This window comes from Octodon degus, unplaced genomic scaffold (genome assembly GCF_000260255.1).
Source record: "Octodon degus isolate 3935 unplaced genomic scaffold, OctDeg1.0 scaffold00133, whole genome shotgun sequence".
In the NCBI taxonomy this organism is placed as follows: Eukaryota; Metazoa; Chordata; class Mammalia; order Rodentia; family Octodontidae; genus Octodon; species Octodon degus.
Window position 1 is genome coordinate 6,818,271 of NW_004524709.1, and position 24,342 is coordinate 6,842,612.

Genomic DNA, 24,342 nt, shown 5'->3' on the forward strand with positions numbered 1-24,342 from the left:
TTTCATTTTGCAGCCTTTTTTTTTTTTTTTTTTTTGCGGAACCGGAGATTGAACTCAGGTCCTTGAGCTTGTCAGGGAAGCGCTTATTCCACTGAGCCATCTTCCCCACCCTCAAGTGGACTAAAAAGGCAACCTACTGGGAGAAAATGTTTGCAAATCGAGTATTTGATAACAAGTTAAAATGGAAAATATAAAGAATTCTACAAATGAACCACACCAAAAAATTCCAATTAAAAAAATCTTGTATTTAAAAAAAAATCTTCAAAGATAACAATATGCATTGTAATAACTATTGTTATTGTCTTATTTTGTTGCAGAATTTTGTTTTACTCTTCTTCCATTAAAAAATAGGCAAAAGGCTTGAATAGATATTTTTCTAAAGATTTAAAAATGCTGTAAGCAAATGAAAATAAGCTCATCATTTCTGATTTGAGAATTCCAAATAAAAATTACAATAAAATATCACATCAGATAAAAAGAATTGGATCTTTTCAAAAACCCAAAACTTGGAAAAAGTACCAAGCTTTGTGAAAGATGTGAGAAGTTGGAATCTTCTCCCATTGGTGGTGGCTTCCAAAGGTGCAGCCACATGTGAAAGATAGTTAGTGGCTCCTCAGAAAATTAAGCATGGAATTTCTGCTTCACCCACCAGTGCCACCTCTGGGTATAGATTGAAGATAATTGAAATAAGCACTCAAACAGATATCTGTATGTTTGTTCATAGCAGCCTTGTCTGTAAAAGCAAAAATGTGGAAGGAATTTTAATATTTCTTGATAGATGAGTTGAAAAAACTAACTGTGATACCTACATTCAATAGAAAATCATTTAATTTTAAAAGAACAGAAATTTCTTTCCATATGCTACATGGATGAACCTTGAAGACAGATAAGAGCACTAATCACACACACAAATACAAGTATTGTGTGACTTTACTTAAATGAGGTTGTCAGAGAAAAAAAAGGTTGCCGTGGGCTGGAGGAGGAGGAATAGGAGTTACTGCTTAATGAAGACAGAGTTTCAATTTGGGCGCCTTTTTCCTTCCGCTGGGTGCCCAGAGTTTCAATTTGGGAAGGTAATGAAGTCTTAAAATGGATCCTTTTAGAGCTAGCAAGATAGCTGAGCAGACTAAGCACCTGCCTAGGCAAGTGCAGGGACCAGGGTTTGATCCCTGGTACTGCATGCAGTGCTGGCCCTGTCCACAGGTGCACTGAGGTGTTGACTGAGTCTGGGCGCTGTGGCGAATGCCTGTAATCCCAGTGCTGGGGAGGCTGAAAACAGGAGGATCACTAGGAGTCCAAGCTGTGTAGTAAGAGCCTGTATCAAATACATAAATTTAAAAAGATGGATCCTATTGATGAACCTACAATAGTGTGACTGTACCTAATGCCATTCAACTGTACCCCTAAAGCAGCTAAAATCATAATGTTGTTACATATATTTTAGTGCCATAAAAGTTGATTATAATGTAATATGACCCTTATGCATATTTTGGTTCACAATCTTAGTGATTTCTTAAATTCTTTCATAGTATAAACCCCTCAGTTTTTGAAGTTTAAGTCCTTTGTGTTCAGCTAAGATGTCACTGGGGAGGTAGAGACACAATTTTAATAAAAGAAGGTATGTACACAGATTATTGGTTTGGCTTCAGGAGCTACTTTTAGAAGTTTTTCTTTAAACACTATTCATGTGGATGATATCTGGCACATGGGTACTACTCTTTGTTACAGAAGCACGTATGTTAGAGAAATCAAGTGATACAAACCTCCTCTTCTAGTGAACAGGTTTCTCTATCCTCTTTGAAAATCAATTTTCAATAAAATATTTTCCTCACAATAATGAGCCTGCGGGGCTGGAGAGATGGCTCAGTGGTCTAAAGCACCTACTTGAAACAAGCTTGGCAAAGCACAAGGACCACGGTTCAATCCTCCAGCACCACATGCCAGCCAGCCCCGCCCCCTGGTGGGCTGAGCTGGCCACACACACACACACAATAAATGTAATAAATAAAAATAAATAAATATTTATAAAAAAAAAACAATAATGAGCCTGCAGTTTTAGTATAAAAAGTAAAATTACTTTTCCTGTGGCTGACTGCTCTCTCTGTGGAGAATACCTTGTGGAACTTCAACAAAGGCATCTGAAATGCCTTCATTAAGCCATGTTTCAAAGTTTTGTAGTGGCAGACACAAAATAAAAAGATGTATCTCATATGATTTAAGAAGCTTGGAATTTAAAAAATAAAAAAGACACCTTGGTAATTTGCTTTTATTTAAACCAGAAGTTAATCAAGTATCATAGCACACACATGTAATCTCAGCTACAAGGAGGGAACCTGAGGCTGGAGGATGAGTTCAAGGCCAGTGTGGACAACATAGTTGAGACTCTCATCTCCAGAAATACAAAAAATAAAAAAATAAAAATGATAAAGATTCCCAAAAGATAGTTAAAGATATGATTGAATTATTTGAGGAGAAAGAGGTTGTTTTCGTTTGAGGTGTATATAGGATTGGAGAAGTCTTCTGGTAGCTGGGGAGATAGCTCAGCAGCATAATAAGTTCCTGCCTGGCAAGTGCAAGGTTCTGAATTTCATCCCTAGTACCAAAAAAAAAAAAAAAAAAAAAGAAAGTTCAAGTTGTCCTGAACAAGCCTGGCGTGGTGGCACACACAATAATCCCAGCACTTGGGAAGCTGAGACAGGAGGATTGCTGTGAGTTTCAGACCAACTTAGGCTATAAAGTGAGCTCAAGGGCAGCCTGAACTGTATAGCAAGGCCGGTCTGAAAAATACATACATATGTACATACATACATACATACATACATAAAATAACAGAGAAGTCCTCTTGGAGAAAAAAGTCATTCTGTTGCTTTTTTGGTCAGGTACCAGAAATAGTGTGAAGAGAAGCTCAAAAAGGAAGGTCTGTGGTGTGCAAAGGAAGAAAGAGAACACTCACTTGGATGGTAGAGCTAGGTATACGGAGCGTCTTGGAAGGCAAGTTTAGAGAGAAGATGGGTGTCAGCTGGGTGTTAAAGGCTTGCACATAATCAGGAGTGTGGACTTTTCAGGTCCTAATTTCGTGTGTGTGTGTGTGTGTGTGTGTGTGTGTGTGTGTGTGTGTGTGTGTGTAAGCGCTCTAGATAATTAGCTACAATAAAAGAGTACATAGAGAATTGAATGAATAAAAACTTTTGTAAAGAAGCATTTGTGTGCTTTATCACTGCAACAGGATCTGATTCAGGTATTAAAAGAAAACTTAATAAAGTAAATAAAAGTTTCCCTTAATAAAAATTAATTTTGATTCTGAAAGACCCTTTAGGTATTTGACCCTTTTCTATCCATTACTTTTATATTGTTGAGAGCATGCAGTAGTGTACAATTTTATATTCTGCTTTTACCCACTATACTTTGTAATATGACATTTAATCTTATTTAAGTACAATTCTGCAAAGTTCTGTAATACAGCCCTTTCATCATGATCTTTTAGATAGTGGTAAACTGGGGACATTCTAAATCCTGGATGAAATCAGTCATCCTTTAAGCAGACGCAGATTGCTAGGATAGGAGCCTTACCTGAATCACTTCTTGGGAGAGGATTGCTCCGCAGGCTGGCTCTGGAAATGTCACTTTTTTTTCTCCTTTGTCTGACCTTGATGAGGACTTCAGGCTCCAGAATTGTTTCCTGGGAGGACTAACAAGCCTGTGTTCACTGCTTTATGATTGGGTGCAACCACCAGTTCTGAATGAAACTTTGTCCTGTGCATTCTCTGCTATGGTTTTGTCAGCTTCCTCAAGGGTTTTGGTCTACTTTCTGGGGAAGAAGTCGTATTGCAGTGGAACCTGCCAACTTTTAATTGACTATTGTTTCTTTGTCAGATCACAATCTGAAGAACATTGTCAGCACTCAGTCAAATGAAGGTAGACCATTTGTAGCTAGTGCAAAACTCAAGGAGTCTTTAAAATTCATTGACAGGTTTCTATGCATAAATAAATCTTTTTCTTCCTTCTCTACCCTATCTGGTTGATATAAACTACAAGAAGGTCATATGGAAAAGACATCATAAAATTCATAATTTTATTTAATTTTGTTTCTTCAGTTATTCTAGATTGCTAACTTGCCAGTATGACCAAATTTAGGGTACAGCCTACTTCCTTCTCAGCTACCATTGTAATTATATGCCACCTGCTTGCTTAGATATTGAGATATATACTCAAATTAATAACTTCTTTTTTTAAAAAAGGCAACAAACCTTTTATTATATAGCCAGCTGAACAAAGGATAAGAAAGTGATGCAGCTACTATAAAAGCAAATGAAAATCTTGAGTTGCATTAAAAGAATCTCATAGTGCAGGAAAAGGAGCAGATCATTACAGAAAGTCTCTGGACAGATGTAGGTCTTGTTTTTCTGTTTTTTGTTTTTATACTATAAACACTACAAAGACAACAATATATAAGTATTAATTATTGAAACTGTCCTGCTAATCGGTTTTGAAACTGTTTCATTGCTATTTGTTTTTCAATAAAATTAATTAAAAATAACTTCTAATTAGAACGTTTTTAAGGTAAATAACTGGAATTCCAGAATAAAGTAGAGCAAAAATGATACCTAGGTTCTAAATCAAGGGATTGATGTGCTTATGAAAACATGTTTAACTTAAGTGTTCATAAGAATGACACTAATGCCTACAGCAACGTGTGAGAGGAACTCCAGGTAAGCACAGTGGGATCCAGAAATAGGATAGTCTACATATGATGAAGGTAGCTTTCTAACACCGAGGCATAGAAAGCTTTACTTAAGATAGAGCATTGACTGGGGTCACAGGAGAGCAAGTGGAACACCCTATAAATTAACTATACTCCAAAATACATTCATGAGCCACCTAACATTTCAGTCAGTAACAGCCTGTGTCACAATGATCTCCTAAGATTATATTGCCTGGTAAAGTTGTAGCCATCTTATTTTGTGTAAGCATTTTCTGCAATATTTTCATAATGATAAAATTGCCTAACACATTTCTCAGAATGCATGGCTACTAAAATTAAGTCTAAGTTAATTAAAAAGTTATGGGGAAATTGGATTAAATAAATGTAAAAGAGAATGTTGTCAAACAGATTAAAAATGCATTCAAATAATATGGAACATACCAAAACACTGATAGGTAAGGGTAATAAGAGAGTTTTGCTATAGAGACTAAACAATTACATGGAAAAGTGATCATCATTAAGATATACTACTTCTAAGGACTGTTAGGGTTCATTGAGCAATGATATCCATTATTTGACAATATATATTTTCCGTGATCATTCTGAAATTGGTTGAACTTTATGGAGGATGGATGGCTGGAAGCCACATACAGGCAGTTATTCATTGAAAAATTGCAACGGTAGTGACCAAAACCTGTGCACACACAACATTAGTTGACTGATACTGCTATAACTAATAACCTGTATTTCTACTAGTAGTTAGCATTCATGCATGAGATGTGTCAGGTATCACGTTAAGTTCTTTACATGCATTTTCTCATTTGAAATTTAACACAATTTGAAGATACAGTTTTTATCATTGTTCTAGTTTTTCATGTGAGAAAACTAAAGTCAATATCAATAGAGGCCAAAATTTCATGTAAAGTGCAAGAGCTCAGAAGTGCCCTGGGATCTGAATTAAGCGCTGACTTGGTCTAGCTGCCAGACACTTAGCTCAGCAGCCTGTAGAGTAATCATACATCCATTTAATCACAGTTGAGATGACTGTATCCAATTATAAGGAACTATTTTTAGAGTTCATTGAAAATAGTAGAAAATTAAAATTACTTTGTACACCATAATTTCATTTAAGTATGGATTTGAAAGGTAACATGCAAAAATAAAAGTTGTTGTACTCAGGTAAGAGTTATAGATGACAGCTGTTATTGTCTTTTTCTTTAATGTATTTGGTACAGGGTCTCACTACACATCTTGGACTCGCCTAAGCAGGGTGCTTAGTTTGCCAAGCTATCTGGCTGGCCCTGTTATTGTCATTCATACAAAGTGGAAGGTATTTACTAAATACCTCTTACTAAGATGCATTTTATGTAGAGCAGTCCGTTTTTATTACAGAATCCTTCCTTCTTTAGAGTTTAATCTTGTCCTCCGAGGAAAGAAGAATTCTTCCTAGGGTTGTAGAAAGTGGGAGACTCTGTTAATCTTGGAATTCCTTTCTCTGTCTGGCCCTTCTTCCAGGTGGCACTTGTGTTCCCCAACAATGACCCTGCTGCTTTTATGGTTGCTTTCTACGGCTGCCTGCTAGCTGAGGTGGTCCCTGTACCCATCGAAGTGCCACTCACGAGAAAGGTAAAACGTTTGACATTCATTCATTGTTTGAGATAAGGAACTCTTGAATGTTGAATATTGAATGTTTCAGTGGCAATTGAATGTTCTGTTGGGTAGGAATATAAAGGTGAAGCTGAGTGTGGTGGTACCTACCTGCAATCCCAGCACTCTGGGAGACTGAAGGAGGAGAATTGCAGATTTAAGCCCAGCTGGGGAAACTTAGTGATTTAGCAGTACCCTGTCTCAGAATGTTGAAAAGGGCTGTGGATATAGTTCAGTGTGAAGGCTGTAGGTTCAATCTTCAGTACCATGGCAGAAACATTGTTCAGTCAAGTTTCTAAAATGACTTTTGATCTTAGCTGGATGTTAATCAAGATGTGCTGACATATCCTCACAGTTTCTGAGGCTCCAAAAAGTTTTCCATCTGTTTTCTCTATAGAGGGAATTAGTTACGCCACAGCATCACTTAACTGCCTAGTGCGCTTTTTCCCAGAGGTGTAGTGTAAGCCATACTTGTTAGCAGAATGCTATGGTAGCTATTCTTATGTTAACAGTGTTCAGTGCTGCGGGCATGATAGCACATGCTTGTAATCTCAGCACTCAGGAGGCTGAGGCAGGATTGTAGTTTGAGCTCACTTTGGATAACAGAAATTTTGTGAAAACTGTTGAAATAAATGAAAGGACTGGAATGTAGTTCATTACAGAGGCTCTATATTCAATCCCCGGTTCTATGGGAGGGGGTCATGCTACATGGTATCAGAAAACCTACAAAGTCAGAGAAATGATAATAGTGTTTTTAATCTGTTTTGTCGTGAGTGGTGGTATTGTTTTTCAGATATCTTGATGTTATTATGTCCCAGGTTTCCCTGGGATTCGTCAGGTCTTGTTCTGTAATCAGAATAACTAACCTTAATTTACTGCTACCACAGAATGCAGAGTAAAGAAACTAAGTAGAATCATATACTTCTTGCTGATCTGCAGCACTCAGCCCATGGGGTGATTTGCTCATTTTTTTGTGCAGCAGGCCTACAGTATCTGGGAGAAAGGCAAGCAGAGGGCCACATGGAGGTGCTGGATGTGGCGCTCAATGTGGCAGGGCCATTGGAGCTATAGGAGGAGAGGGAGCCACAGCCAGGGACACACCTGAGCTGAATGTACCCTTGGCCACTGCTGCCCTTATGTCATCCTGGCTTCGTTTAGTGCATCTGGAAGGCAAACTGGAATGACTCTTTCTCCTTTGAAACACAGTAATTCCATGTAGCCACTAAGAATTCCCAAAGACACTCCCATCTGTTTTTGTGACTTCACTAAAATTAAAAGGTATTGATTCACAGCTTAAGGAATGTTCTGCTGCCTTGCAGAGAGCATCATGGGCCACTCTTCAAGGCCTATCATGGGCTATCTACTCATATTTCAAACTCAGCTCTTATATGAGAAGGGAGAGAACATGAGAATCCTTTTGCAAATGGAGACAAAGAGGTTGTCGTTTTAATTTCTTACATACAAAGCCAAAGCACTTTCTTCTTGGTTTTATAAGCATGGGCAAATGTCAGGCAGGGCTGTAAGCCCTCACCCCTAGTTTCTAGGGGGGTTTGTACCACCACTCTACATGTGCAGTAGACACTTCATAAAATCCTTCTCAATCTTCCCAAGTTCTGTGATTGTCAGTGGCTGTTCTTTCAGCACTATTATTGCCTTAATTCTGAAATACATGATCCTTGTCTTCTTGTATTTCCATGGGCAGAGACCTTCTAGAAATAAAGGAGCTGCTCAAGGTTTAGAGACAGAGGCTCAAGTAATGGTAAAGGGATCGTTTGGGTGGCAGTGTGGGCTAATGTGCCCGTGGGGCTAGTTCTCAGTCAGAAGCTCAGTAATTAGGGATGTAACATTTACCATCCATACTAGTCATGTGCCCACCACTGGGACAAAATAGCAAACACCTGCATCTTAAAGTATGCACAGTTTACTTGGCTCACATTTTCAGAGGTTTCAATCCAGGATTGGCTTCTCTAGGGCAAAATGGCACAGTAGAGGCCAGTAGGGGAAAGCAGTTCACCTGTAGCAGCCAGGAGGCAGAGAGAAGGCGGGAGCCAGGGCATCCACCCTTCATGGGCTGTCCCAGTGATGCACCCCTACCAGCCCTCACCTCCTAGTAGCACATTCAGCTGTGAACCCATCAGTGGGTGAACCCACTGATGTGTACAGCACCCCATGCTTCAGTCCACTCTGGAGAGCCTCACCTCTGGACGTGTTAGACTTCTGCACACATTTTAGATTTAAACTGTAATACAGTGATTATTAGTAACAATTACAAACCTTTTCTCATTACATAGTTTAGACCGATCTATTTTTAGGGCATAGCCTAGCATATTACAAACCAGGCCAGTTCACATAGAACATCCATTTGAATGAAGCAGGTGGGGACCTTCCAATGAACATATGCGCACTGGTCTCAGATGGCAGACTGCACTACTGTTACCTGAAATGTAATGCATAATTTCAAAACCACCAAGGCAGACATATAAAAATTCAAGTAGGCACTATCTGCGCCATGAAGTGTTTCACTGTAACCTATTTTTAAGATGCTAAGGGATAACAAAGAAGGACCTTTGGGGTCCTATTTGGTAGAAATGTAAGTGGTCCATTTGAAATGCACCAGACACCTCCTAACAGTATATAAGCATGAAAGTATAGCAGTGACGTCTGAGGGAGGGCAAGGCTTTACTCTGCCATGTAAGGACCTGATAGTCACCTTCTCACTAACAGCCTTATGTACTTACAGAGGAATCATTGGAGTTACTCTGCATAGAATGAGATTGGCCTGGAACATGAGATGGCTCATAAAGCACTGTGTGCTCAGAAGGCACTGGAGAAACAGGGCAGAGGAGGGAAAGCTTAGGTGTATGGCAGACGCCTTGCATGCCTCAGTCCATGGGAAACCACTGAAGAGCCACCTGCTGCACAGCTTGCTCCCCTCTCAGGATACAGTGACAGACCCCATTTGGTAGCCTTGATCTTAGTTACCAAAGTATCATAGAAAATGAGCTTTGCCTGAAGAAAAGTGTTGGATTTCCTTCTGCATCCTCTCTTTGCCAGAATATTTCCTGAGGGAATATACATCCTGAGTTGACTTTGCTTGCTGGTAACTTGGGCTAGGCAAATGCTGCAGAAAACAGACAGCTTTCAGGGACAACTGGGAACCTTTCCTAAAGTGAACAAATGAGTCACATGTTAGGATTCTAGGGAATGAAGGTGGCAGGGTAAGGGGTTGGACTGTGCAGTATTGGTCCTCTTAGCCAGAGGGACTGGGGATCACCCCAAGCTGTCCTAACTATCCCAAGCTTTCTATTCCAACTCAAGCAGCTGCAGAAAGTCTCCTGCATTCTGCAGAGACATGCAGAGCGGGTCTCTTCTTCATTCCGGAAATGACCCATTGCTTCTTAGAATTTTAAGGCATTTTTTATTGGCATCAGTAAAGGTTTGAAATGTTCAATTACAGTGCAGCCTCTGTCAGGCAGAGGTGACTCATGTGTATAATCCCAGAACTCTGGGCTGAGGCAGGAGAGTGGCAAATTAGCAACTTATGAGATCCTACTTCAAAATAGGAAAAAATGAGAAGAGTTGCAGATGTAGCTCTATGCTAAGGCTCTCGGTTCAATCCTTAGTATTATAAAATAGTAATAGTAATAATAATAAATAGTAAGTGAGACCTCTAAAAGGAGTGATGTGAATGTCTTGGTACATGCTTATGACTTTATGTGAATGCTCACGGTGGCATTTTGATAAAGGAAATCTGTGAAGCAGGGAGGAGGGATGAAGCTGCTGAAGAGTGGAATGTGCATGGAGGGCACTGCCGCCAGTGTGGGAGGGGTTGTTCTTGTCTCTGTTCAGAAGTGTGTGGTACACAAGTATGCCGTATGTCTGAATGCACTTGTATGTGCACTGATTTCTGTAGCTTGTGTACACGTGGCTGGGTGTCTCATTGTGTGTGTGTGTGTGTGTGTGTGTGTAAGTGTGTGCAGTGTGATCAAAAGACACACGGAGGCCAGGGAGATACACTTAAATGTTTAAAATAATGTATTACAATTAAAAGGACACATTGCCCCTAAACCTCCTTAAAATATGCCTCTTTGCTTGGAACACCCCATTGTTTTGCCACTTTCTGAAGCCCTTTTGAAGTTATCTTCATGGTGTGGGATTTTAAAAAAATACAGCAAACACTCCTGCCCAGTTTGGTCCTGTGGACAGTAGGCTCATAAAAACATTACCTGGTGTCTTCATCCACCTTATTTTCCAGGTCTGGCCCCATGCAACTTCTTCCTCTTTCCCAAAGTCAGAATGATCTGGGAATTAATAAGCATTTCAGATCAATTCAGGACATTAGGGCAGCCACAACAAAGGCCCTGGAGACGCTCAATAAAGAGGATTTACTGAAATGCTTCAAAAGTGACAAAAAAAAAAAAAAAAAGTGACAAAAACAGTGGGATTAGAATGTTGAGACAGGAGCGAATATTTTAAGGGAGATGAATGGCAGTGTGTCTTTTATTGTGCTAAATGTTAAAATTTAAATAGTCTCTGTTATGGTTTGCATCTAGATGTCCCCCCACAAGCCCTCATGCAGTCATGGGGCAAGGTGGTCTTACAGAGTTTGTGATTGATTCAAGATTTAATTCTGGGATTATTAGTATGAGAGCTTACACCCGCCCTGGGGCACATAGTGTGAATGCAATTTAAGGCAGGGAAAGAGATTTGCTCTCCCTTTTTGCTCTTGCTGTTTTGCTGTTTTCTGCCCCCATAAACTACTACCCTGTAGCATGTACCACTCTACCTTGGAAACAGCTGATTATGGACTGAAACCTCTACAAGATGAGCTAAATAAACATTTCCTTCTTTAATCTTGGGTGTCAGGTATTTTGTCCCAGCAGTGATAGAAAAGTAAGCAAGACAATCACCATGTTTATTGACCACACCACATTGGCTCATGTGGGGGGCACTTCCTAGGTGTGGATACTTGTCTGTCGGTCTTTCCATACATGTGTATCGAAGATAAGAAGGTCAGACTAGCTGAATAGTAATAGTTGATGCTGAATGATGGGCACATAAGGTTTCTTATTCCTTTTCTCTTATCTTTGTGTGTCTCAACAATGTCATTATTATACTTAAGATTGATTGGCAAAATACAGTAATTCCTAAGTTTCTTGTTACTGGTAAGGAAATTTTGTTTTGCCAGTTTCCTCGTTCCTCTGGTTGCATTACCATAATTATCTTTAAACTTATCTGTCTGTGGTATTTTGTGTTGATTCTGCAGAGTAATGCTTTTAAAGTTCATCTCTCCCTTCCATTATTATCTAACATCATCTCCTGAGCGCCAACAAACTGTTGAGCCAGCAATTTGAGTAGGCAAAGAATGAACTGAATAAACACTGGTAGTTGTAGGGCTGCAAATCTGAAATGCGTTCATGGCAGGTGATGTTTCCTGAGCTTATGCTGCCTTCTTAGAGAATCCTCCTGTGAATGACTGGTGCTTTTTGAGTGGCTTGGGCAGGAGTAGGGTGGGTGATCATCTGGTGACATACCTGCACTGGCCTGTCTAGTCCAGTGAGCTCTGAGGCTGTACTGTGAGAGCAGCTGTATGAAAGGACATAGCTAGAAAGTGGCAAAGCTAGTTGGAGAAAGATCGAGAAAGGTTTGAACTCAAGGTTTTCTTCAATAGACAAAATGAGTCATTAATAAGACTTTGTGATAGAAGGTTGGTCGTCCACCATCTTTGGCGACAGTATTTCTGAGGAGGTGGTGGGTGCATACGCTTGGCCACGCCTCCCTCAGGGTATGTGGGAGCGTATACTGTGTTAGCATATATCTGAGAAAGAAACTGCCTACCACGAATATGCCTAATTTTAAGGAGAAAGCACATGGAAAAAGATGTCATGGTCAGAGTGCAGGTTTTTGGAAGACTCTTTTTTATTGACTTTCTTTCTGAGATTGGGCTAAAGATCCAGCCAAAGGGAGGCAGCAGCAACCTTGCCAGGGACAGCAGAGGGACCCTGTGGATTGTGGGAAGTTACTGGTGCTGGCCTGGAATGTAGCCTGGACTCCTGACCTCAGGGCCATGTGCAGAATCTGTGAGGCCCATGAAGAACTCCCTTCCCTTTGGATTTGGTGCTGGTGTGCCTGGGCCAGATGGCTCATTTCTGTCTTTGCTGAGGGCTATGTGTGCAAGACTCCAGGTGGGACTGACTGTGGTGCAGGGACATAGCATTTGCCATGGTTAAGTGTTGGCCCTGACAGGGCTGCCCAGGGCTGGGCACAGAGGTCTTCCTGCCAGTGGTCCTTGGGAAGGGTTGTTTAGAGGCAGAAGAGGAGCAGGTTTGAGGACCACACATTGTGCTGTGTGTGTAGCAGCTTTCTGCTCCCTCTCCAATCCACATAGTTTCTAAACTCTTATATTTTAGGAGTCTTTTATGTGCCTGCATTTATTACATGGTGCGTTAAATTATGTACCCATGTTAAGACAAGGTCTAAGAATGGTAGGATTTGTGGCCAGGAGGCCCAAGGTCAGAGTGGTTCGCCCTCTGGCCCATGTCTCTGTGGATGCTGTGCACAGCTGTCCTTCTGACCCCAACATTTCCCTGCTGGGAGACAGCTGCAATGCATACCTGCTGACTCAGTGTGCTGTTCACATATCAGGAGAGAGCCCCCTCCTGCTGCTGATGCCCATGGAGTCCCACCTGTCTCCTTCACCTCTGTGGAGTGGCAGCTTTGCTAATGTGGTAATCAGTTTCACATTACCATACCTGATTGCAGCTTCACCTAAGAATGTATTGCCAGAGGGAAAAGCGCTAAAGGAATGTTTCCAGAAGTGGGGCTGTCCCCCTCTGCTGAGGCTCAGGCCTCCTTACTGGGTGCTATTGCTTTGTAAAATTCTATGTAAAGGGATGTATGCCCATCATGATTCTGCACTAAGAAAAGCGTGAACTGAGCACCTGAAAGACTATAGCTTTAAAGTTTTGATGCTACTTAATTTGTGCAGGTGCAAGCACTATCTGTTGTTCTGTGGTTTTCTGGTGGCAAGACATGGCCCAATGAAGTCCTCAAGCCAGGCCCAGGTTGTGCTGGGGCTCATGAGAGCTATCTGAGGAGTGCACAGTGACTCATGCACTACTGATGTTTTTAGTTCTAGGCATGTCACCTACTTTGGAGCTTTCATTTTATTTTGTGAACTAAACATTTACAAGGAGCAGAGCTGATATGACCAAGGAAATAAAGGAACTGAGTTGAACTGACTGGGCTGCTTTCTGTGAGTAGCTGAAGAAAGTAGGTAATCAGACTGGCTCAGGTGGCAGTCCCTGTGGCTGCTGCAGCCTGCAAAGCCTCACCTGTGGTTTCTGCTCAGGCGTGACAGTCCAGATTCAGGGCTGTGGGGCAGCTTCCTGAACTTTCTGTCGGCGGAGTCAAAGTTCTGGAGCCCGAGGCTTCTTGTTAGTTCGTGGAGATGTCATGTGCACAGGGTAGAAGTGGCCTGGGCCTTCGTTCCTTTGATTGAAAATGGCTGTGTCTCCTGCACCTGCTCCATCTGTTGTATTAGCTACATTTCTGGTCTTGGGTATTTAAAACTTAGGTACTTGCTCTTAATACGTTCAATCCAAGATATTTTTAGATCCTTTCTGTTTTCCACAGTAATTATGTCTTACAATCATAGTTATATAGTTAAAGAAGGATCAGAGGCAAATACGATAAACTTTTCTTTTTTTTCTAGCACTTTGGGTGGAACCCAACTATACAACTGAGCTACCCCAGCATGCCTTTTTATTTTGAGTCAGAGCCTCACACAGTTGCCCAGATGTGCCTTAACCTTGGCATCTTCCTGCCTCAGCCTCCGCAGTACAGGGCTTACTGGTGTGCACCGCGTCTGGCAATGGCAAACTTGGAATGAGACCAGCCAAGTGCCACCCAGGTGCTGCACACTTTGCATACACTCCTCTCATTTGTCTCATGAAAGGCACTTGTGGGGAATGGCTACCCCTTCTCCATTTTGCAGATGAGTAAACTGAGTTCTATAAGTACTGTGTACTAACCAGTTGTGCCACTGGAGCATCTCAGGAAACTGAGTTCAAGCAAGAAAACTAACTTGCTCAGGGGGGCACAGATTGCAAGTGGCAAGGCTGGTGTTTGAACCTACTTGTGCTGACTCCCAAGCCCTTGCCCGGAATCTCTGGTGTTCAGAAAAGCAAAAAGGGCCTTAGGAAGGGTAGTTCACATCCATAGTGTCTCAGGTTAGGCAGGGGTTTTGCCAAGAGTGGAACCATATCTCAGCTTTTTAACTCTTCTGTCTTTGTCGCCCTCTCTCAGGATGCGGGGAGTCAGCAGATAGGTTTCTTGCTTGGCAGCTGTGGAGTTACTGTAGCCTTGACTAGTGATGCTTGCCACAAAGGGCTGCCGAAAAGCCCAACAGGAGAGATCCCGCAGTTCAAAGGTACGCCAAGTGCCGGGAGCCTCTGCACTTCCCAAGGCCTTACTGTCCTTTCCAAGACTGCTCCTCACCTGGGGAAAGCAGGGTCCGCTCCAGCAAAGAGATTTGCTCATGTGTCAGTTTCTCTGATGACCCGTGTGACCTTAGCTCTGGGTGACAAGATAGGACTGCTGGTGGCTGGGGGGTGCTTTTGTTGATGTTGTGGATTTGAGGACAGAGAAACACCAGGGATTTCTTCCAGCATGAGGTATTGTTTGAAAGTGCGTCAGGTGGGGGGAAAGAGAAAATCTGCAGTCTTTTCTGGGTACTCCTTGAAGGAATTTATCATTTATTTCCAAGGTTGGCCAAAGCTTCTGTGGTTTGTTACGGAATCTAAACACCTGTCTAAACCTCCTCGAGATTGGTTCCCTCACATCAAAGATGCAAATAATGACACTGCTTACATTGAGGTGAGTCTGTCTCCCTCCTCTGGGCCGAGGCTTGTTCTTTGGAAGTGACATGTATTTCTCATCGTGACATCAGTGCCAGAAGAACGAGACGCAGAGCGTCCCCAAGAGCGCGAGCCTCCAGGCTCTCCAGGCTCGCTGGTGTGTGTCTGCCTTTGCAGCTCTCTGGGGGGGGGGACTGCAAGTTCAAGCCCCACTTGGACGTACAGCAGTACTTTATCTAAAAATGTATAAAGGGCTGGACATGGAACTCCGTGCAGAGCCCTTGGGTTCAATCCCTACTCTTAAAAAAAAAAAAAAAAAAAGCGAGTTAAACACTTTAAGAGGCTGATGGATGGGGACCCAGACTCTGTCAGAATGACTTTGCCGTGCACTCTTTCTCATTTCAGTACAAGACGTGTAAGGATGGAAGCGTGCTGGGTGTGACTGTGACAAGGATCGCACTGCTGACACACTGCCAAGCGCTCACACAGGCATGCAGTTACACAGAAGGTGTGGACCAGACCAACCCTCCCAGGCACCTTGGTTCTCTGAGATAGCCTGTTGGCTGGGGTGCATGCTGGAGACCTCTCTTGGCTTTTCCCCTAATAACTGCACAAGTTATTGAATGTGTTGTTCAGCTAAATGTTACTTAATTGCTGGCTATTAGCCATTATCCAACAGTTCTACCAGACTGGCTGGCCGCACCCCAGACATAGTCCTGTGACTGAAGGTCAAAACCACAGGCTGACAGAGCTGGTTCCCTGCAGGGTGCTGGCTCCTTTACTTTGCACTCACCTCCCCTTTTCTTGTGTGTGTGCCTGGGAGAGAGGTTGCTCTCCCCTTCTACAAGGGTGCTGACTACAGCTCCACTTTTAGAATCTTATTTGATATTAGTTACCCTTTTAAAAGCCTTGTTTAAAAATAATAATAAAAAAAAATTTTTTTAAGCTCTGTTGCCACACACATTCACATGAAGAGTACATAATTTGGTCTGTGACAGTTCATGGTCCATAACAATGAACATTCCTTCCTGGCTGTACATAAGGATATCTTTGAAAGCTTAAAAGATGCCCGTACTTTGCCCTACTCCTGCCCAATGCATGAGAATCTCTGGGGGGTAGGTTTTCTAGCCTCTATTATATGGACTTCCACGGTGAAGAAAACTGGTGAACTGATGGTTTTCTCCCCAAGGGGCAGGCGGAAAGGTAGAGTGAGCATAAGTAACCATGGTAACAACTGTCATTTGGACCCAGAGAAGGACGGGTTGAAACAAATGCCTTGTACCCTCTGGCTGTCACCCATGTTCCTCTGCAGGGGCATAGCCACAATAGGACCTGCTCTCTAAAGACATGCTCCAAATAATCCTGGAATGTTCAATCACTGGCTCTGCAAATCTCACTTGCTTTATTGTCCCAGCCCCACCTTTGAAGCCCCACTGTTCTCAGTCAAACATTTGTAGACTCAGGTATTGTTGAAAATGAACTTCCTCCTTCCCATGCAAGGCAAGCTGATAGCACCATGTCCTTCTCTTTCTGGGAGAGACGCAGTGGGGAAATGAATTCTGTTTGGAAGAGAAAGCACCAGGGAAAGGAGGGAAAAAATAAATAAGGAAAAGATCTGTTTCTAAGACATAGTATGAGTAGCTGTTTCTGTTCACTTCTGTGTTAGAATATTCACTTATTCACTAGGTCTGGATAGCACTTTCCAGTGGTCTGACTGATGGCTACAGAATTTCTATGACAATGAATTGAAATAGTATTCTTCCAAGACCCAGGATTACTCCCTAAGGTGGTATTAGGTCTTCATTGCAATGTCATGCCTCTTTTTCTTATGCAGCTGAAACCATTGTGAATGTGCTAGACTTCAAGAAGGATGTTGGACTATGGCACGGCATCCTAACGGTAAGTAAGCCCTACGTGCCTTGCTGTGTGTCTTTGTGTTTGGCAGATGTGTTCAGTGTCAGCACTCAAATTTTGGTTTTTGTGTGGAGTGGCATAGGTAGGTTCCTTTGTCCCATAATAGGAAGAAGAAAATCTATTTTAGGGGCCCTAAGTTGCTGGCTGAGGTAGCTTTCAACAGCCCAGTGGAGCAGTTGTTTTTACTAGCTACTTGCTTGAGTCCTGGAGCCACCTATCAAGGTGAGAGTTATAGAACCAGCCTTCTAAAGAGTCATGTGGAGTTCACTTTCTTCCTCCACTTTTGGCTTTTGAGATTTTAGAGTTATGTTATTAATGTCTTATTCATGCTTGGGTCACTTTTCTCTACATCTAATCTTGCTAGGAAGTGCTTATTTTCTGAGTCAGAACTTATGAATATTTAAGGGATCTACTGTTCTATTATTCTACAAGGGGGAAGGATTTCCACAAACTTGCCTTTGAAGATAAAAGTCCTGCACAGGTTGTAGAGAGATTTGTCTAATCATTGATAATGTCAGTTGGTGAGAGATGACAGTGCCAGTTAGGGGCACTTCTACTGGAGAATTTCACCTTATTTAAGGCATTTTGGATCTACTTAAAATTTTCATCTGTTTCAAATCATGATAGTTTTCAGTCTTTTTTCCTTTACTCTTAAGATCTCATGTAATATTTAAGCTGCCTTACTTACCTCTTGTGTGTATTTGTTGGTTTCAGAGTGTCATGAACATGATGCATGTGATCAGTATCCCTTACTCGCTGATGAAGGTGAACCCCCTTTCCTGGATCCAGAAAGTCTGCCAGTACAAAGGTTGGTCTCCCCTGCGGCTCTTTGGACTTTTTGTGACAAATGAAGATGGTTTGCCATTCCCCATGAATCACGATGACCTCTCCTTTTCAGTATTGGACAGTTTGATGGTGACATGTGTTAACTTGTGCTTTTCTTTGTAGCAAAGGTGGCTTGTGTGAAATCAAGGGATATGCACTGGGCACTGGTAGCCCACAGAGATCAAAGAGACGTCAATCTCTCCTCTCTCCGAATGTTAATAGTGGCTGATGGAGCAAATCCCTGTAAGTGACAAGTCCAATATAACTTGAAAGAAAAGCAAGCATAGATCTCCTTGTTTTCCAGGTGTCATTCTTTGTGCTTTGATGTCTTTTTGTAATCTTAATTGCAGTAAAAAGTTGCCTTGAAATAATCAACTGGTATTATTCACTGTAGCCTAAAGGTAAAGTAGCAGAATGATTAAAAACTAGGTGTTTGTAGACTGTAGTCCTGAGGTAAAGAAAGACAGCATAGTTCTATGCAGCAGCTTTCTTTTCTAGTATTATTTTACCAGCTATAAGATAGTACCCAAATCATAAATTTTTATGAGGATGAAATGAAGTGACTCCTACCTTATTATTTTAAGGTCTAATGATAGTTTTATTGGTTAGTAAATTAATCTGTCATTTTTGTTGGAACATCATTATCAGATCCTGTAACAAAATATACCGAGGTGAAACAGTCTAGCACTTTTACAGAATATTGTTAACACACCTTAAGAAATACTGTAATCAGGTGCAGGGGCCAGGGCTTCGATCCCTGGGTCTGCCATGCTGGCCCCGCCCCTGGGGCACACAGAGACAGCAATTGAAATTGGGCGTGGTGGTGCCCGCCTATAATCCCTGCTCTTGGGAGGCTATAAACAGGTGGATCACTATGAGTCAGATCTAGTAGTGAGACCCTGAACACCCTGTAGATCCTTCCCTAAAAAAAAGAAATACTATAATCAACTGAAACAAGAAGCTACCTAGCCTGTTTTTATGAAGGGTATGTAAAGCCAGAAGCTAAGCAAATGAATGAAATAAATGGAAAGGATGTTTCTGGCCACGTTTGTCAACTGTGCAGCATAGGTATTTATAACCTATGGCAGCATGCCCTTCCACCCTTCCTTAATGCCTGATACACCAAAATGAGCTTAGAAACATAATTTAATTGTATAAATGACTCTTTCATTTGTAAAATAATTGTATCAGTGTGAGATAATTCAATAGATAATTGTTTTTTAATCTATTTCTCTACAGAATAATATATCTTGTATAAACCAAAGTAAATCTGTATTGAAAAGTAGGGTTTTAAAATCTTCCTAATAGTTATAGTACCTTATTCTCCTTCGAGTTAATACAGAGTGAAATTTTATTTATTTAGTTTAGATTTCTGCATTTCTTGAAACTTAAATCATAAAAATGGTTCCAGAAAATTCAGTAACATAATTTTATCAGTCACACAATATATCTATAGTATGTCTTAAGTGTAGAAGCTCCTTTTTTAAAATTTTTGAGTCCTGTAAATTTGAGAATATGATCTTTCATATTAAAATAAATAATAAATTGTATTAACTAAATTATCTCTCCATGCTGCCTAACTCCATTTGTGCTCAAATCCTGACTTCAAAACTGTTTTATATCATAGGGTACTGTGCTGCCACTGTCTGATCATTGTCCCTCTCTCCCTCTAGGGTCTATTTCTTCTTGTGATGCGTTTCTCAATGTCTTCCAGAGTAAAGGCCTTCGGCAGGAGGTCATCTGTCCATGTGCCAGCTCTCCAGAGGCCCTCACTGTGGCCATCCGCAGGTACTGGGTCATGTCAGTGAAAGTAGATGGCCTAGAGTTAAGCTATCCATGTTCCGCAGTTATGCAACATGGAAATCTTAAGAGTTGATGCTTAGTGTAAGAATCATGACCTAATCTTCTCAAGATGAGTTTATTTTTTCTCTTAGATGTGTAGATTTCTTTGAATCATCTAAATAATTTAGTTAGGAAGACATACTTTATACAGGTTCATTATAACTCCTGGGCTGGTAAAACTCTCATCTGAGAGTGTGAATAACAGTAATATTTTATCCTTACAAATTAGTGATGTTCATTTCCTTCTCAGCTTCAGGCTTACTTTGGGGATGAAACAGAGTAATATTGGATGAGGTGAGATTTTTGTAACACAGCATATACCCTTTGACATGAATTTTTTGTCCTCTTCAGTATTTGCCCTCTGGATGCTGAACCTTAAAAAACACTGCTTTCTGAGCTTTTGAGCAGTATGATAGAATTTAAAGGGGCTTTTAGGTCCAAGGGGCTTTCAGGTCTGTGATGACCAGGTACCTCCCAGCCTGAGTGTCCGGCCTCCAGAGGTGCTTTTGCCAAATTCGATGTTCTTCACAGTATTCTTGGTCATAGTTTACTCTAGCCTGCCCAAGAACAGCATGGTGGGAAATGGTTATGGGATGCAGAGGTGTTATTTTGCCAGAATGAGGTGAAAAGTTTTGAACATAGTACATAGTCTCAAAGGTAGATACAAGGAAGGCTGTCTTGATCACTGTCATTGGATGCAGTTGGCTGTCAATCCTTTCACCTCTCAGATATCAATAGTAATGTAAGAAAAACTTGGCTACATCATAAAAATATTTGACATTTGTAACAGGTCTTATTTTTCTGTATTTTGGGGTTCCATCTCTTACTAGGTTTATTTCATGGTGTACTTCATTATAAGAATGGATGACATAGAAAACTTCAAATACAAAGTACACAAGTTCTGCTCTATATAAAAAAAGATATGAGCTACTCAAAAATATGCACTAGAAGTTTCCTTAGACAGAAAAATGGATGCTTTTAGATAGTAGTGCTAATATATTATTGGCCAGAAATGGCTAAGAAATTGAAAATCTGTATAGTAGCAGAAGCCACTTTCAATTTTAGTTGAACCACAAATTAAGTCTGTCAGGAGTTGCATGGTGCCAGGTGTGGTGGATAAGGTAGATGAGGATGGACCACATTTCCACAAGCCTGCTTTTTTGTTGTATGGTATTCAGCAGCAGTGTTTACCACATTTTTTATCACTCCTTATAAAGACATGAAAGAGGATTGTTTCACAAAGCGCCGAGTGTGGTGGGAGCAGTATATTGAAGGTAGGGGATGTTTTGAGGGAGATTATGGCAGTGTACATTTTACTATAATAATTTTTTTTTTAAAGTTAAACATTGGGGCTGGTGAGATGGCTCAGTGGTCTAAAGCACCTACTTAGAACAAGCTTAGCAAAGCCCAGGGACCGCGGTTCAATCCCCTAGCACCACATGTCAGCCAGCCCCGCCCCCTGGTGGGCTGAGCTGGCCACACACACACACACAAATTTTAAAAAAAATTAAAAAAAAAATAAAGTTAAACATTTACCATGTATTTTGAGTACCCTCTTAAATGTTACCATCTTGGGTGAATTTTTGCCAAATGTCTTCCTTGGCATATTGTCCTCTAGCTTGTGTCAATCCCGCTTTTTTTTTTTTTTTTTTTTTTTTTTTTCTTTTCCTGAAGTTGAACTGCTATTAAAGATGATGAGTTGAGATGGAAAAGGTTTGTGACTGGAACAATCACGATATTACCTTCTAATCCTGAGCAAGTTTTACTGCAAAGATTTAATAAGCCTCTGGAATTCTATTCCTTCTCTTCATTTGTAACAAACTTCATCCCTTGCTGTTGAAGGAGTGAACATAGTAGATGTCTTCTTGGACACTGTCACTCACACTCAAACCTCTGGTTTCTGCCAGGTCCCCCTGCATGCCACAACGGCATTGTCCTGTGCTGACTGTGTTTCCTGGGTGCTCGGGGACCACTGCAGCAAGAAGCTGCAGCCACTGGAAAGGAGCTATCATAAGTTTTGTAGATGGAAATTATCCGTGGGAAGGAGAGAATAATGTAAAAGTGATACAAACATACAGCACTAAATGGACGCTGTCACGCGTTTATCTTCTTGGCAGGCTACCGTTTATCATCAGCTCCCACAGGCACATCTCCTGTAGTCTCTGGAAATAGAGATTAGACAGAATCCATGTTTCCAGCCAGTTGACATTGAGTGGTTAGGAACGAGTAGGTGTGGGTTGTACAGCAGAGATTTTTTTACTTGCTTGTCTTAACTGATAGGAAATACCTTAAGTTTGTTTGTTTTAAATCGATGCCTGCCTATAAACTGAGACTGAACTGCTTCCCATGAAAATCCAAGTGATGCAGTGTAGACCTGATTTCACTTTACATTTTTCCTTAGGATTATGTAGGATTTTGTTCAGTGGCTACAGATTAAGCAAAATGACCTCTCATAGCTGATCCTTCTGTGGCACATCCTCCTTTCTCAGTGCCAAGGGTCACTCTCTGCTTAGTGACCATAGTCACCTGGACTACAGATGCTTTGCTGTGCAGAGTGCTGGAAGGCCTGCATTCCTCACCAGTCCCACCTACTTTCTGTTTGTGAGGGCCCAAGGGAAGGTTGCCTTGGTCCTGATTGTCTACAGTCCCTTTATGTTTTTCCTGAGTGGTTTTGGAAGCCATTAGGTGATTAGGATTCAGCATTGGCCCTGATGTCGGAAATGAGTCCCCATACCAAGGCTCTTGGCAATATTTTCATAGTCATCCTCAAAACAGAGAAATAAAAGATGGCATGTTTTATTGGTAAATCTTGTTTTTATGAGTATTTAAGAAATAGAGACTATAGCCTGATAGAACTCTACAGAGCTTAAATCTTGTACCTTTATTCATGCCCACATAATATTCTTCCATATAGATATGCATCATCTCCACTTCTACCCTAATGTGGGGACCACAGAGTATTGCCTCTGCCACAGGTACTTGTACCGTTGATAATGTGCCTTAAGACCTCTTGTTCCTTTCTTTCCTCTTTTGCTGCTTTCCAGCTTGTGTCCTTTTCAGTTTTCCACACCCATGTTCTATAATCTTTGTTGTATACTCTGTTTTCAGACTCTGATAAAATGGTCTTCCCTTGGTGATTCATCAAAACCATTTTTTTTTTAATCAAGACATTCATTTTCTTGAAGGAATCAATTGCCTACTCTGCCTTATTCTATTCCCTTCTGCCATGATTCTACTTATTTTAATCAAGAGGGAAAGTGTATTAATCATCCATATAATTGGAGAATATATCAGTGAACTACAGACATAAATAAAATTACCTTCCCTGGCCTGTCAGAGGGACTGCTGCTTCTGTAGCTCATGTGGTCCGTAAATGGGAGTTCATGTACGTGTGTCTGTACCTACTAACTGGTGTTACATGTCCACAGCTTCTAACTTAGTACTTGAGTTTCATAGCCACATTGGTGAAATTTAGTGATAGTATGCTATTGGGTACAATAAGAAAAGGCTATAAAAATAAGACCAATTTCATTGTAAGCCTTGCTTACTACTTCCCTGTTGATTTCATAGTTTTAGCCAGGTATTAGTAATTTTTAAACACTATTCATACTCAGTTTAAGCACCCCTAATCTGAAAATACAAAATTCAAACTACTTTATGTTTTGAAAGTTTTTTAAATGCAAATATGATACCACAAATAGAAGATTTCCTATCTGACCTAATATGTCAGTTTGCAAATGGACATTCATCTGTATATGGTTTTTTTGTTTTGACCTAATATGTCAGAACTCGAGAACAAAACATTTTATTCAGCATCCCCAAAGGGAGAAGTACAGCAGCCATTTTAGCTTTGGTGTGCGCACCTGTCGCCCCCCACTCAAGCACACTTATAGAGGGCAGTCAGCTGTGCAAGCCAGGTTTTTTTTTTTTTTTAGAATTCATAAAGAACTTTATTTATTTTTTGTATGTTGTTTCTTTTTTTTCCCATAATTTTATTGATAAATAGCAATGACACAGTTTCAAATCAAATTGGTAGGACAGTTTCAATAATTAACACATTGCATACATTCTTCCTAGTGGTTAATTGCTGTGCAAGATGCGGACTTGAAATCCTATTTACAAACACCATTAGAACAAGTCACTCTATTCATTAAGAGAATGTAACTATATATCTGTCCTAACCACTTTGAATACACAGATACAAAATGGACATTCATCTGTATACAGTTTTTTTGTTAAGTTCCGTTATTTGAATATTATAGGTATGTAAACTCAGCAAAATCTTCTAAAAGAGTCCAGTAGTCCATAATAGTATTGAGTCTTCTGCTTATAGCTCAACATAACAACATGGCTTTACTTCTTATATTTTGTTTTTATACTTTTCTGCTGGATGGTTAAGACCAAGGTAAAGCAGGACCTATACAACAAGAGTTGTAGCTTTTGGGTCTGATAAGGTCAGTGAAATACCCTCAGGATTTATCCTGAGATCCTGTACCTCAGATTGTAGAACCTTTGTCAGTGTCAGCCATGTGGATGAGTCACGGCCATTGCTTG

General features: G+C 40.8%; 1 protein-coding gene across 5 annotated transcripts in view; it reads left to right on the forward strand.

The window, feature by feature from the left end:
- Dip2c (disco interacting protein 2 homolog C) overlaps positions 1 to 24,342 on the forward strand; it is a 213,139-nt gene that overhangs the window by 81,035 nt on the left and 107,762 nt on the right. For all 5 annotated transcript variants that reach the window (XM_023701324.1, XM_023701327.1, XM_023701323.1 and 2 more), the window contains 8 exons: positions 6,218 to 6,328; positions 14,657 to 14,780; positions 15,117 to 15,226; positions 15,613 to 15,715; positions 17,042 to 17,106; positions 17,836 to 17,929; positions 18,070 to 18,189; positions 19,620 to 19,734. In XM_023701324.1, coding sequence (XP_023557092.1) covers positions 6,218 to 6,328; positions 14,657 to 14,780; positions 15,117 to 15,226; positions 15,613 to 15,715; positions 17,042 to 17,106; positions 17,836 to 17,929; positions 18,070 to 18,189; positions 19,620 to 19,734 — 842 coding nt within the window. The remainder of the gene's footprint in view (positions 1 to 6,217; positions 6,329 to 14,656; positions 14,781 to 15,116; positions 15,227 to 15,612; positions 15,716 to 17,041; positions 17,107 to 17,835; positions 17,930 to 18,069; positions 18,190 to 19,619; positions 19,735 to 24,342) is intronic.